The 14,698-nt window shown below is 41.0% G+C and overlaps 3 protein-coding genes across 4 annotated transcripts; 2 read left to right on the plus strand and 1 right to left on the minus strand.

Annotated features, from left to right (window-relative positions):
- Positions 1-3,468: 3,468 nt before the first annotated feature.
- LOC116210924 (probable protein S-acyltransferase 22) lies at positions 3,469-8,001 on the plus strand. The gene is given in 10 exon segments (XM_031545081.1): positions 3,469-4,056; positions 4,165-4,278; positions 5,049-5,447; positions 5,628-5,696; positions 5,782-5,853; positions 6,030-6,158; positions 6,308-6,388; positions 6,604-6,792; positions 6,900-7,536; positions 7,539-8,001. Coding segments are annotated over 10 exon segments (1,875 nt in total). The 5' UTR covers positions 3,469-4,014; the 3' UTR covers positions 7,682-8,001.
- A 122-nt stretch (positions 8,002-8,123) lies between these two features.
- Positions 8,124-9,119, minus strand: LOC116212248. The gene has a single exon (XM_031546815.1). The coding sequence runs from the start codon at positions 9,117-9,119 to the stop codon at positions 8,124-8,126; it is 996 nt and encodes a 331-aa protein (XP_031402675.1).
- Positions 9,120-10,808: 1,689 nt separating this feature from the next.
- Positions 10,809-13,401, plus strand: LOC116209858 (protein UXT homolog). 2 transcript variants are annotated; one of them, XM_031543587.1, is made up of 7 exons: positions 10,809-10,965; positions 11,053-11,152; positions 11,868-11,912; positions 12,130-12,231; positions 12,635-12,742; positions 12,883-12,937; positions 13,147-13,401. In XM_031543587.1, the coding sequence occupies exons 2-7, from the start codon at positions 11,061-11,063 to the stop codon at positions 13,213-13,215; spliced, it is 471 nt and encodes a 156-aa protein (XP_031399447.1). In that variant the 5' UTR covers positions 10,809-10,965; positions 11,053-11,060; the 3' UTR covers positions 13,216-13,401. The 2 variants fall into 2 exon arrangements, with proteins under 2 accessions (XP_031399447.1, XP_031399448.1); XM_031543588.1 differs by having other exon boundaries at positions 11,868-11,897; positions 13,147-13,307.
- Positions 13,402-14,698: the final 1,297 nt, after the last annotated feature.

A 14,698-nucleotide genomic window follows, 5' to 3' on the forward strand; every position in this document is an offset into this window, starting at 1 on the left:
TACATATAACTTCTTCTTTTTTTTTTTTTTTGTGAATAATATCATTTTATCGATCAATTTAATTTACATTTTACTGCTGGGTGCCACAACGGCTTTGTCGCCTACCAGATCGAAGAATCAGGCTTACATATATATATGGGTGATCGAAAAGTAATCCTTGATAAAAGCAAAAAACAGGCGCAAAACAAACACAACATAATTACAGACTGACTTCACGCCTATATGATAGGATTAGAGTTAGACTAGGGCTGACCATTCACGGCTTAACAGGACCGTGTGAACCCATTACAAGCTCTTAGGACCTCCAATGGAACCATAAGAGGAACCCAACAGCGGCGCCGAGCTATGTCGGTAAGACGTCGATAATAACAGCTGGAGCAACCAATGATTTCAATCGCAAGAAAATGGGGGAGGTGGATGTAATAGCGTCCCACACGGGTCATTGTCAAAACGCATTGAGTAACCAACAAGCTGATTCCAATCGAGGTAGAACAGTAGTGAAAACTTAGAGGTGTTTGTATGTAATTTCGTCATGGTGATGTTTGCTATATAGCCAATTAATAATATGTCTTGTGTGAGCCCATTTCTTGGATTTGGAACCCTGAGACTAACCACTTGCCACGGACCTTTTTGACTTTTACATGAAGCATCTGACCTGACTTTCATTAGGAAAAAAAAAGGTCCTTTGTATTGTTTAAAAGCTATATTTATTGATCGAAGTCACACTTGATGTTACATTAGTCGGTTAACGATCGATTATATGGTCATTCCATTCGAATTTTATATCTATATTAAAATGTGATGCTCGTGTTAGTACAAGTAACTCAATTGACTTGATGTCGATATTAATCTACTTATGGGATAAACACTTGGCCTAATTAAGTACTTTCTCAAGGAATATGACATTACTTTCACAAATTGTGGGTAACCAATAGAATTCATTGCTTTTTAAGACAAGTGACATGGGTTAGCAATCGATCAAATGTCGAGGTTACATTTCAAGTGATATTTAGTAGATCGATCTTTTGGATTGGGAGGATATATATATATATAAATGGCGCCGTTGAAAGGCCTAAAAGATAATAGGATCAAATTGAAATTAAAAAACAATGAGTATTTGTTGTATTACAAAATGTGACATTTGGTGTGAGGATAGAATCCGAACACATGGGCTTAAGGCCAAATAGATCGCAACTCTAATTCTCCGTTCTTCTAGGTAAAGTTTTCAACCACTCCTCATATCCCTTACCAGCCTATTCACATTTTTTACGTAACTATAAGGCTAGGGTTGCTTTTTCCAAACCTAATGATTCGTTAGGTTTCTTAGTTAAAATCACAAAAATTTTAACTTTAATTTTAACTCAACATACTACACAACACAAATACACATTTTTAAAGTTAAAAATTTTAACTTTAACTTAACACACTACACAATTATTTATTCTTTTCCACAATCAAAATCAAAATTACTTTTAACTCTGAAATCAAACGCACCATAATATTTTTTTCTTTTCGTTCGTTTGAGTGAGTTATATAATATTAAATTTAACATTAATATTAATAATGTATTCGAAGGTTTCTTGATTAAAAAATTTAGAAAAAAAAAAGCATGCTATCCACTCATAATTGGAGATGCTGTTCTCCACATAAAAAAAAAATTGCATGTTGACATTCTTCCATGCTAAGCATAATAAATAGAACACCTGGTAACAACTCTCCATCAATGGAAATTCACATTCAATAATTGCACCAAAACTGCAGATTACTGTTAAAGACTTCGATTTGGAAATATCCAACAATAATGCGACCTTTTTTTCTTCGTTGCAAATGAAATCCATGGTCGTCGAAGTGTATTTTTACTGGTGAGAACTAAATCTGAACCTTTCAAATAATTAATTCCAGGTCGAGGATGATGACACTATATCAACCCTCATTTTCCAAAATAGCGTGTATTTTGACACAAAAATGCGATTATAAACGATTACTAGCTATGAGAATCACATCAAATGTTGCAGTTTAAGTCTACATATATAGGGAAGCTATCGAAAATAGTAAAAATCAGAAAGGTTTTAACACATTCTGTTATGTATGTACTAGTTTCATCCTCTCAAGTAGTAGAGATGGTAATAAATATGATAATAAATGAAGGGAATCGAAATGGTAGACGTGGCACGAGGAAAAGAAGCAAAACGGTCCTTCCTTAGGAAGAGCATTAAATTCAAAGGAAGAAGTCATTGCTGGGTGCGGGCAGTTCCGCTATAGCTAAAAACCAAAAAATGCCTCGTTGGAGTGCTAATGACATAACAGGGTAATTACACAACCATGTGGTCCATTTTCCGAACAAATTATATGATGTCGCGGTACCCAGAATTTATCAATAATCATAGTTCAGAATTTGTACGAACATTTGTATTTGTAATTAATTGCGACTGTGAATTAGATTCGATGTGTTTTGTGTATTATATATGGACTCATGAATTCGGTTAAAAGACGTAGCACAATGATATAGTTTACATAGTAAATTATGCACATAGGCCTGGCATAATCACCGCAAGACATGATTGAGTCTTATTTAACTTTTGGCAACGCATGATTAAAATCTTTTATGCTAATGTGTATATGTACGTAGATGAACGCGTTGTATCTTACGTACAACCTGTGCACGATAAAGAAGATACACCGAATTGAACAGTATTTTGGGATATCAATTAACGTTCGTTTCTCACCTTCAAGGTTGTTCAAGTTCAAAAGATGCTATATTTTGCTTAACTGCATTTACACTTCAACACTAGGGTTGGTTATTCAACTCGAAAATAATTTTTCCAATTACAAAGAGATTCATATAGACTTAGCAAAAAATAAGAGCAAATACAAAAATTTAATCATATTACGGGCAAATTGGGATTGGAGAACGATTGATATAGTAACTCTCACAGTGCGTAGTCATCTAAGTACGAACTCTGTTGTGGAATATTCGATTTGAGTCCTAACTATACCAAGATTCAAGAGTCTGAACTCATCGCTGCGATCTCAATGAGATTTCAAAAGGACATTATTGATTCACAAAGTTATGGTCAAAATACTCCTACTGCAAGCGGATTTCACCCCTCTTATGTGCTCCCAATGAACCCCCAAACTAATATTTGAAATACAAGCTTGTTTTTTTTTTTTTTTGGTTTTTTTGATGATTTAGAATTCTAGGACGTTATCAACTAAACTCAGTCTCATTAGTCTTTGTTGAGATAAAATATTAAGAGTTAATTAATAATATTCCCACATAACCCCAAAAAAAGAAAAAAAAAAAGGGAACAGCTGTGTTTAATAATGTTTTTGTCCTGACAAAATCCCCGGGGGTAGTAGCTCTGTCTGTCATGGGGAAAATGGGCAACCCGACACTCCAAACAAGGTAAAAGGTCCCCCAAAAAAAAAAAAAAAAGGGCTTCTCACTGCCATTAATTATAGGCATGGAAAAGCAAGCGAACAAACCCATCTCTCTCTCTCTCGCTCTCGCTCTGCCTTACAGTCTCTCCTTTGCTTTGCTCAAGTGAAAAGCTTCCAAGAAAAGCGAAAGAGGAAGAGGAAGGAAGAACCAGCGACCCTTTTCTTCCTCTTCTTATCTGTACACTTCCTTCACCTGTGACCTGGGGGCTGGCTACCGGCGTATGATTGACTGAACACAGCCAAAGCTTTCTTCCCTGTCACATTCTCCACCCCGTTCTTCATTTACTAAAACCATCACCTTCTCGTTTCGGTCTCTCTCTCTCTCTCTCTCTCTCTCTCTCTCTCTCGGGTCTTGCTTTCTTCCCCATCCTCCTGTTTGTCGGATTAGACCCTTTGAAAATTGCAATGTACCCCACAGTAGAGCCGCCCGTGTTCTGCTTTTCCCGGGGAATGAGGGAAAGTTGAGCTGAGTAGAAGCTCAAGAAAAAAGCGATCTTTTCTCTCTCTTACCCATATATCTTCTTCTGGGTTTGATTCTTCCTTCTGGGCTGTTGAAATTGGAGCAGCTCTGGGATGAGGAAGCACGGATGGCAACTTCCATACCATCCCCTGCAGGTGCTCTCTCTTTTCCTCTCACTTCCACTGTCGGTTTCATCGGTACAATTTTCTACTTCAATCAGCAATTTTGGGGGGCTTTTCTTGATGATTTTGCGTGCCGTGTAGGTGGTGGCAGTTGCTGTTTTTCTGGCATTAGGGTTTGCTTTCTATGTCTTCTTTGCACCCTTCGTCGGGAGGAAGATGTTTCAGTATGTGGCGATGGGAATCTACACTCCTCTGGTAAGTAAGATGCTTTCACTGTTCCCCTTCGAACTGTAAAATGGTACATTTTCATGGGCTGTTGGGCCTTTTAGATCTATACTATTTCAGCTGTTTGTGCCTGTTGTTTTCTGAATTTTCTGTTTGGTTTTTGTTCTTTGTGATTGGATCCTTCCTACCATGATGTGTGTGATTCTTCTCTGGATTCCTTTCATTTTCGCTTGCTTTAGATTGCAGATCACTTCAACCATCTTCATTAGACTGTCATTTTAGTGGTTGGGGATAAATGAGGTGATTGTCTTCTTCTTGCCGATATCTCACATCTTAGGAGCCACTAATTCCATCAGCTTCCTTTGGGTTTTGGCATTTATTTAGTCAGTCTGTAATGTGGAACCATATATCATCGGAACCAATTGCTTATATCTCCTTATTGTCTTATCAAACCATTATTCTTCGGTGTGGTTGCTGATCGACAATTAGTTTGTTGCTTATTTGCCGAAGTGTTTGAGCAGCCACATGTTAAGCTGAGACTTCTTCAAGGTTATTAGGAAAGTTCCAACATTTTGAGCTGGTGAAAATCCCCCTTTCTCTTAAGCAAGGGAGAAAACTCGCAAATTTGTCAACTTCATACTTCTCATAACTATTTGATGATCGGGATTTTTGTGATTGATGAGATTGAGTTGAACTTTGACCTTGCAGCTTGATTAAGGTTTTATTACTTATAAGCTTCTCCTTGTAGTGCATTCTAGTCCAGTTTTTGAACTGAAAAAGAAATGACACTCCCTTGTCAGATTATGTGCGTGTTCGGTCTGTATATCTGGTGCGCTGCTGCAGACCCTGCAGACCCAGGAGTTTTTAGGTCGAAAAAGTATCTCAACATACCTGACAGTGCGAAGCATAATCAGTCAAAGAGCACTAAGCTAGGGGGAGAATCGGTTTCTTCTATGCAAGATGCAAGTTCTGCTGCACTAGGTGGGAAAGCTCTCGATGCACATGCAACGGCTTTTGAAGTGAAAGAGGCGTCAACTGAAATGGAAAAAAATAATGCGTCTTCACAGGATTCATCTTGCTTCCTCTGGGCCCTCGCCCCTTGTTACTTCATTTGCAAGTGCTGTGGTTCAGGGGAAGAATCTTCTGAGCATCAGGCTAGTGAGGATGGAATGTTCTACTGCAGTTTGTGTGAAGTAGAGGTATTAGCATCTCTGTCTTTTGTACGGTACGGTTGGAACTTGAATAGTCTAATGACAAAGCTGAAGCAAACCGATAAGTTGATTCCATATGATCTACTGGACATGCAGCATGCTATGATATTCATTACTAGGATGAAGTTAAGTTTGCATCAGATTTGAAGGATGGTTTATTTATTTCAGGTTTTCAAGTACAGTAAACATTGTAGAGTTTGTGACAAATGCGTGGATCGATTTGACCACCACTGCAGGGTATGCGGGATCTTAATATTCTGAAGTTTGCTTTAATCTCATTTAATCAGTTCTCCTGATGCCTCTCTTTTCTGCTTTTCTTAAGTGGCTCAACAACTGTATAGGTAAAAGGAACTATCGACAATTTTTCACTCTCATGGTTTCTGCTCTTCTATTGGTAAGTATGAAAATTCTTCTATAATATTTTGACAAGCTGTCCCTTGTAAAATCCAATTTTAATGATGCTGAATTAGATAAACTGCAATTCTTATGGATCATGAACTATTTCATTCGTCTGCATACCATTTCATGAGGTTAATAGTTGTGCTTTGTTGCTTGGGCTTGAGGTTGCAGCTTATTCTACAGTGGGCAACTGGTATTCTTGTGCTTGTGTGCTGTTTCCTCCAGAGGAAGAGGTTCACTGTTGAAATTGCCTCCAAGCTAGGAAGCAGCTTCTCTTTGGTGCCTTTTATTATCGTAGTGGTAAGGCTCATATGATTTTCTTTCTTTTCTTTCTTTATTGCCCCTCTTCCCTTTTTCTCATATCAGTCCGCTCTTGATTTCAGTTCCATGACTTTAATTTACCATCGCTTCTCGGGCTTATGAGATGAACATGAATCTTCTTGTAACAGGCTGTCTGCACCTTCCTGGCTATGCTTGCTACTTTGCCACTTGCTCAGCTATTCTTCTTTCACATACTTCTTATAAAGAAGGTAACTTTGAGTGCATATGAATTTTAACTTCAGTATCCAGTTCAATGCCAGTTTTTGTCTTGTTGATGCCGCAAAATATTCTTTTCTTGCATAGAGGGGACTAGTCGGGGCCCTCTGTCCCTGATAGATAAAAAGTATTTGCTAAATAAATGCCGTATATTGTTGGTTTTTTTTTTTTTGGGTGCATTGACTTGGTTCTTATATGGTTATGTCAGGGAATCAGCACATATGATTACATAATAGCTTTGAGGGAGCAGGAGCAGGAGCAACAAGGAGTTGGAGGTCCTCAAAGTCCGCAAATGTCTCCAATGAGCTCTATCACTGGATTAAGCAGTGCAAGCTCTTTCACGACTTTCCGTCGGGGAGCATGGTGTACACCTCCCCGTCTTTTCCTGGAAGATCAGGTTAGCTTTTGCTGTTACATTTGGTTATGCATGTAAATCTCGGAGTGTTTCTGTTTAGGAAGTCAGACATTTTGATTTGATATTTTCATCTTTTCGTTTCTCTGCAGTTTGATGTTGTACCTCCCGACACCGGTTCTGTTAGTTCTCTAGGCAAAAAGACGGCAAGAGAGGAATCAATCAAGAAAAAGAATCCTGGAGCGGTGAAGATCAGCCCATGGACCCTGGCCAGATTAAATGCAGAAGAGGTCTCGAGAGCCGCTGCAGAAGCCCGAAAGAAGTCCAAAATCCTACAGCCTGTTGCAAGAAGGGAATCCATGCTGGCCCTTGAAGCCGACAGAAGCTTTGGGAGTAGTGGCCGGCGAATGATTCCTTGTCCTGACAGTAACCGAAGGCGACCCAGCAAGCGGGTGAGGCTCCCAGCTGATTTGGCAATGGAGCCCTTGGCTGACCTTTCATCTAGAACTGCTAGCAAAGGCTTCTCAGAGACGTCCAGTAGCCTGGCTCCTCTTCAGCTTGAGGCACGGAGTGCCTTCCAAACAAGCCGAGCCATGTCAAGCTCAGCTGAGATTGTGGGCTCTTCGCCTGAGAGCAGCTTGGACTCCCCTGATATCCACCCATTCCGGGTCTCTTCATCAGGGCCTGAGGAGGCAAGGCAGCTAACTGGACTTTCTGTCGCAGGGTCCGCTGCAAGGAAAGGGATTCCATTGTCGAGGTCAGCTAGCGATGGGTATGAAGCATCGGGCGGGAAGATAGCGATAGGGTTCCATCTAGACTTGTGCAGAGGTCGTCGAACTGGAGTAACCTTCTTTTCGGGTATAATCAAGATGAGAGGATTGCGAGACTACAAGGGTCATCCTCTTCAGCCCAGATTGATAACAGAAAGCTTTGAACTTTACAGAGTCGGTTCTTCCTGATTCACCTTGGAACCCAATGTTCACAGCTCACTATTCTTTCATTCATGGAAAACATGATTCGCTCGCCCCAAAGGTACTAACGGGAGATCTCAGCTTTTGCACTTTGGACAAGGACTCATTGGCCACATTGGGGCTCTCGTTGAATATCTGTTTCGATCTGGCATCCCGGAAGCTGTAAATGAGTTTTTTCAACATTTTGTAATTGAATGACATTGCCCATTGTTTTGTGTATGAACCGTGTGATGAATTATGAGCCTTATTGTCTCTTAAGAAATTCAATGATGTGGAATGCAAAGTCTCGCATATCTCTCAACTGCCCTTCTGCATTGTACAATTTATATTCACAAGAGAAGACACTCGTAAAAGGAAAGGAGGAACAGAGAAGAAAAGATTGGAAGCTGCCGTGAGGCAGGCCGATCAAGTATAAGCAACAGACACGACATGAGGGACCTTGCCCTCATCGAATGGGAGGCTTACATAATCTCGAGCAAACTCCTCGGCAATCTCCATGGCAAGCTCTCCATGGATGGCCTTGCAGTACATGTACAACACCACATTAGCAGCCAAGTGGAGCAGCATGAACATGGTGAGGACGCTCGACAACGCCACAATCTCAACCACGAAAGCCCAGCTCTTCCACCCGGTGTTTGAGTGCATCGAGCTGGCACAGAGCAGGATCCCGGGAGCGAACCCGAAGAACAGGTTCAGACACAGGGCAACCTTCCTCATGCCCTTCACCAAGTATGTGCTCCTCTTCAATGGGTAGAATCCCCAGACAGATTCAGCCACCACAAGAACATACACCAGAGCCCATTCCACTTGCAAGTAGAACACAATCACCACGAAGGCAAGCGTGATCAGGGCGACAAACCCGACAAAGTAAGGCGACGAGTATTCGATTCGATGCCATATCAGCTCGACCAACTTCACGACCAAGAACACGAAAAGCCCTAAGATTGCGAGGATCAGGCCCTGTATGAGTTGGATGCAGAGGACGGTGACGGAGAGGGGGAAGAAGGAGGTGAAGATGGACTTGATCGCAGGGAGGAGCTTGACAGGGCGGCCGTAGAACCCCTGCACGGTGCTGTGGGTGATGGAGGAGGCGGCGAAGAGGGAGAACAGCGAGAGGAAGGCGGTGAACGCGAGCGTGGCGGCGATGGTGTTGGAAGAATCGGAGCGGTGGTGGAGGCTGAGGAGGGACTGGGGGGCGGCGGAGTTGGGGCCGGCAGAGGACGTGAGGGAAAGGAGGGTGGGGTAGACGGTGAGGGAGAAGGAGAGCGGGAGGAGGAAGAGGACGGAGAGGGCGAGGAAGTGGCGGGAGTGGGCGTTTACTATCCGCCTCGCTTCCGAGATCACCGTCAGGAAGTCCAGCGCCGGCACCGGCGGCGGCGGAGGCGGAGGAGGAATATCCATGGCTGAGATGGACGGAGGGGAGGGAGGGAGGGAGGGATTGGGTCGGAGTTTTTGAGCAGTTCGAGGATGGGGGTTCGGGGATCGGGAAGGATCGTGCGGAGTGGGACATCGAACAAGACAAATCATCTTCCATAATTCGCATATTATAATTCTTTATTATTTTTTTTCGTTTGTCTGATTTTTTACTGTTTTTTGTTTTATCGATGAAATTGAGATGGGAAAGAAGAGACCGATACCGGAGCGGGAAGGGATAAAATAGGAAACGGAATTGACAGTTGAAAGAGACCGTTGCCGTGACATGACCGGAGACCTGCCACGGTGACCAATTCCTTGTTGGGCCAGTCAATGTGATTCATCGCGTAGATGATCCAGAGTACCGGCGTTTCGTACGATCCATCGCATAGATGATCCAGTGTATTGGCGTTTCAAAAAAACTACGGAAAAATACGAAATAGATATTTGTTGGGCTTAATACCCATTCATGGCCGGATCTCTGTTAGGGCTGGAGTGGAACACCATTGTTGATTTATAGAGTTAAATTGCTTAAAAATTATGACATTTACAATTTTTTTTTAAAAAATATTTTACGATCATTGAAAAATAGCATATAAAAGGCACGATTTATATATATATTTTTAAATATAGTATGATATTTGAAGAATAACACAGAAAAGTACGACTTTTGCTCTTTTTCTTAAATATAACACGAACTTTAAAAAATAGCACAGTAAAATACGACCTTCAAATTTAGCTGCGCATTTAGCATGACGTTAATTATTTTGTCAGATTATAACGATAACGGTCAATGTGAAACTAATGATGCTACGCGACACGATATGATTCGATGAGTAGACTTCATAGATTTTTATTTAATTAAAAAGTAATGATAAAAATTAAAAAAAATGAAAAGGGGATTCAACTTAGTAAGAGGAAATGGGGAGGGGGTCAACGATAGTGGCTACAATCTCTCAATTGGGGTGGCCGATTGCAGGATGACCCCAATTATATGGGAGGTATCCATAATAGGGGCACCCACGGCCTGAATCGGAAGAGTCTTAAAATTGAGGGTTTTCTCTTTCGATGGTCAAGGCCTCGATTGCGCATCCGCAATCTCCGATCTGCTCCTTTTTTAGAAATAAATCTTATTTTTAATTCTTTTTAATTTTTAGAAAATTTTTAATTAAATAAAAATATGTATGACCCACTCGTCCAATCATGTTGTGCTATGAGATACTATTAGTTGTTACAGTTACATTTGACGAATAATCGACGCCGTGTCAAAATTACCGCTAAACCTGAGGGTTGTGCCTTTCTATACTATTTTTTAAAGATCGTACTATATTTATAAAAAAAAATACAAAGATCATACATTTTTGTGTTATTTTTAAAAAATGCAAATGTTATGATTTTCTAGGTAATTAACGCTTGATTTTATTCTCTAAAGCCCAATCAGTTTTGAGTTCGGGAGATCGGCGAGTTCTTTGCACTGATCCACTCCGACCACCTGCAAATGGTTTATGTTTGGCCAAGCTGAGGCACCCCCCAACACACGAATGTTTCCGGACCGAAAATTCTTCGAAATCCGGACCGGATTTGTAAACCGGTCGGTTTTCTTCCCGCTCGTCCTCTCTCGAATACTTCCAAAGCCCAGCCCATTCGAAAGCCCAGTCCATAAAATACGACGTGGTCGGTCAAGCTCCCATCCCTCACTGTCCCTCCAGAAACATGCTCACATTTCTGCTGCTCCATATTCGAGCTCCCATTGCTCTCCATCGTCGTCACCGTCGCGCGGATTCGTCCTGCAACGGGCTCTCCGGTCGGTTCTTCTACTAGTTGCTGATAAAGGGTAAGCTTGGACTCACTCTTTGTCGATCAAATGCCTCTTCTTTTTCTGGGAGGTTCTGACTGTGGAGGAGCTATCACCGTGTTGCAGGGGTGTCCATGGACGGGTATGTGCCGGAGGAAGTACGGAAGTGTGAGGAGTTTATGGATCGTAAGATGAAACCTTCTCTGGTTCGTGCCACTAACGAGCGGTATGGCTTCTATTGCAGCTCGTGACTGCTTGGTCTTGTTGCTTATTATTGATGGCTTTAGGGAAGGGTTTAAGGTCCCTTGTCGTCTAAGTTGAGCTGTTTACTAGCTTATACAACTTAAAAGATTCTTGGCGGGCATTGATTGTCTTAGCTCTTGCTGATGATTCGTTCTTGCCACGAAGAATCGGGCTATTTCTGTCAATTTTTCAGGGAAAAGAGAAAGGTTTCTTGCTCTGGTCGGTGGCTTGACTGAAATAATCGAGTCTGAATGTTCATAAGCGATTCTGTATTTGATTGTTTGCGCAATCATGTGATGTGCTTCTCGTCTCAAGGGCATGATGGATTGTATATCTCATGCAAATGTCTCGTATGCAATATAGAGTCCTTTCATTTGCTTTACACATTCCGAGATTTTCCAGTGACGGACTTTGGGATTTAGCATTTTCTCTATGATAAGCCATGAACTTTTGTTTTTGTAGAAGTTTGGATTTTCTGTAAGCTCACTCAGTATGAATTACTTAGATGGAGGCTGATTTCCACTTTGCTTTCCTGCAAGTCGATTAGTTAGATTTGTCTTGGTTATGGTTCGAGACATAGCACCTTATTTATTCCCCAGAGCACTTCGATGAACTTGTTGAATTGAAACATGAGTTGTAGACAGACTTTCATATTAAATAATTGTTCAATAATATTTTTCTGATCCTATGTTTTGCAGGAACAAGCTCTTTGAACAGCAGAAGATTTTGTATCCTTTCTTTTTGTAAGCATTCTTTGGGGTTATGCGTCTCTCCGTTACTCTGCTGAAACAAAACACTTCTTTTTCTCTTTTTTGACGATATGATTTTTCCTGTGTATTGGCTGATGATGATATTTGGGCATGATTAATTTTCTTTAAGGAATGCTTCTGTCTCTGTATTGTAGTTTTCATTTTAAACTCTTTAAATCCTCGTTGTTTACTTGACTACCTCTACTTATAGCTCAGATCTGCGAAAGAACATAGAAAATCTACAGAAGAACAGCATAACTAATCTAAGGACAATGGTCAACATTGGGTCTGAAGTGTACATGCAGGCTGAGGTGTAAGTCCTCTCTTTCTCCCTCTCTCCCTGCCTATTGCTTAATCATGTTACTCGTTTATGCATCAATAATATCGATGGGACATTTTGGTTAACTATTGAAGGCTATCTTGTTGATTCTTGTATACGACATTAGTTTGATTTTCATCTATTTCGACCTCTCAATACATGTACTTTGACTGTGGTTGATAAAGACACATGAGATTACATAACACTGCCCTTACTGATGATGCATAGTTGCGGCAATGATTTTAAAATTATAGTAGAAACTAACTGTTTTTTATTATGAGATTTACTGTTCTCTCACGGGGCCTAATCATAACGCAGTTGTGTTGATGGTTATATGGAGACAAATAGTGTTTAGCTCTAAAGATATAATTTAATGAAATTGATGGTGCATCTGCAGACCTGACACCCAAAGGATCTTCGTCGATATCGGATATGGGTTTCACGTGGAATTCACATGGGATGAAGCTCTGAACTACATACCACTAAGGGAAGAGTTATTAGCAAGGTCAAAATTCACTTTTCCCCCCGTCTCATAGAACAGTTCATCTGTGTATAAAGAAGCACAGTCCTTGCATTTCTGAATCCAAGACTTATCTTTACGTTGATCAAGTGTTCGATCTTACTTCATTGAAATTTGTTGTGCAGGCAGATAGAAGAGTGCACTCGTAGAATTGTCCGGATCAAGGCTGATATCAAGCGGGTACATCTTCTGTCAAAATTTTCTAGGTCCATGGCTTCTTTGCAAAACAGACAGGAGGACTCAATAACTTTGAATTTTGTCAATCTTAAATCTATTGAAAGATATTTAGAAAAGATGGTTTATTGATATGTTCCATCTTATCAAGCAGGATTGAAGACTCCAAGTTAAGCATCTTTTTAACTTCAAGTTAATGTTTTTCATCGTTGCAGATTCATGAAGGGATACGACAGTTGCTTCAAATTCCGCAGGAGCCATATGTAGAAGAGCGCGTCTTTTAGCAGCGCATCTGAATTTGTCTCGTGTAATTCTCTCCTTTCTGGCACTTAAACAACGAACTTGATAGCTCAAGAGACTGGTGCTGTTTGATTATACAGATATTGTAAAAAGATGCATCGGGCGGGCAAATTTTGTGTCTCGTCTTGGTTACATGAAAATGGATAGTACATTCTTCTAATCCTTTTGAAGATCGTTGATTGACCCGTCTTTTCCAATCTGTATTAGTTTTCCAGGTAGAATTATTAGGATTCCCGGAAACTTCGGTTTGCAACTCTTGCCGTGACTTCTGCTGTCATTTCAATGCTACGCAGGAGCATTTTGATTGTAGCATTCTCTAGGTGGAACAGATTATCAGCTTCGAGTTTGATATGACCGAAACTTTGCTTTCAAACGAGGCATTTCGACTAATTGCAAGCTGAGAGAGGAAGCAGTTCCATTAATTTGATCTTCTATCAGTCGAAATTCAAAATCAAATGGAACAAACATTAAAAAAGAAATTAAGAAGAAACAGTTTGGAAGAACAGAGAATTAATTGGACACTCATTGGGAGTAACAGATCGGATGGGACGGCACATGTTGAAAAGCCCACTTCAATTCAATGCCACAGACAGAACTGGAGAGCATCAGATTCTGATTCTGTCCGTCTGATGAATCTACTAACAGGTAAGAAATGGAAAACAGTTGGAAGAACAGAGAATCAATCAATAAATGATCAAAGACCGACATGAGAATAGTACGTTGAGAAGAATGTCTACTGCAGAAACCTACTCAGGGAGAGCTCTCATTTCTCAAGCAATCTCCTTTGCCCGATGGTTTCTAGGGTTTGGGTTCCAACTACGTTACATCGAAGACCGGAATTGCCCCGAATACCAGTGGCTGGTGTCCATGGGACTCCTTTCGGCCACTTGATTCCCGAATTAATGGAATACCTACAAGGATATGCAACTTATGAAGCATTCCGAGCAACACGACTATTAGGCGTCCCGATCCATCGAACAATAAAGAGTGTAATTGCCCCGCCCTTTACGATCAGCTGGCCAAATGAGAACAGTAGTAGTCAATAATAGTGATTGTGCTTGCATCTGTTTTGTGTAGGGGGAACACAGCATGAGTAAGCTCCACCCTAGTGACAGGCTAGTCCCTCCTCTTCTGCCTGGCCTTTTACATCAGAAGTCGATAAACGAGGTAAGCTGAGAAATAGATGGTAGCTTAACCCAAACAGAATTCACCAAAAATATATGCGAACGATCTGGTGCATGCATATACCGGGTGCATGCGAAATCTATTAGTCCTACATTATTTGTCTTACGTTTTTTTTTTCCCTCACTGTCCGACTATGAAGAATGTGCTGGGAGCTGAATTGCTTCCTCGTCTCCATAACCTTAAGAGTATTCAAATCATAAGTGCGTTAAATATGGAGGAGATAATAGTAATGTCATTGCCATCCCAATCTCGATCACCACCTCCTCCACCCCGGTCCACTTT

This window comes from Punica granatum, chromosome 6, assembly GCF_007655135.1.
Source record: "Punica granatum isolate Tunisia-2019 chromosome 6, ASM765513v2, whole genome shotgun sequence".
In the NCBI taxonomy this organism is placed as follows: Eukaryota; Viridiplantae; Streptophyta; class Magnoliopsida; order Myrtales; family Lythraceae; genus Punica; species Punica granatum.

Bases quoted from the DNA above. Each gene is read 5' to 3' on its own strand.
- LOC116212248 (XM_031546815.1), bottom strand. From the start codon at position 9,119: ATGGATATTCCTCCTCCGCCTCCGCCGCCGCCGGTGCCGGCGCTGGAC.
- LOC116209858 (XM_031543587.1), top strand. From the start codon at position 11,061: ATGGACGGGTATGTGCCGGAGGAAGTACGGAAGTGTGAGGAGTTTATG. The intron at 11,153-11,867 runs GTATGGCTTCTA...TATGTTTTGCAG, and splicing joins GTTCGTGCCACTAACGAGCG to GAACAAGCTCTTTGAACAGC. The intron at 11,913-12,129 runs GTAAGCATTCTT...CTCTACTTATAG, and splicing joins ATTTTGTATCCTTTCTTTTT to CTCAGATCTGCGAAAGAACA.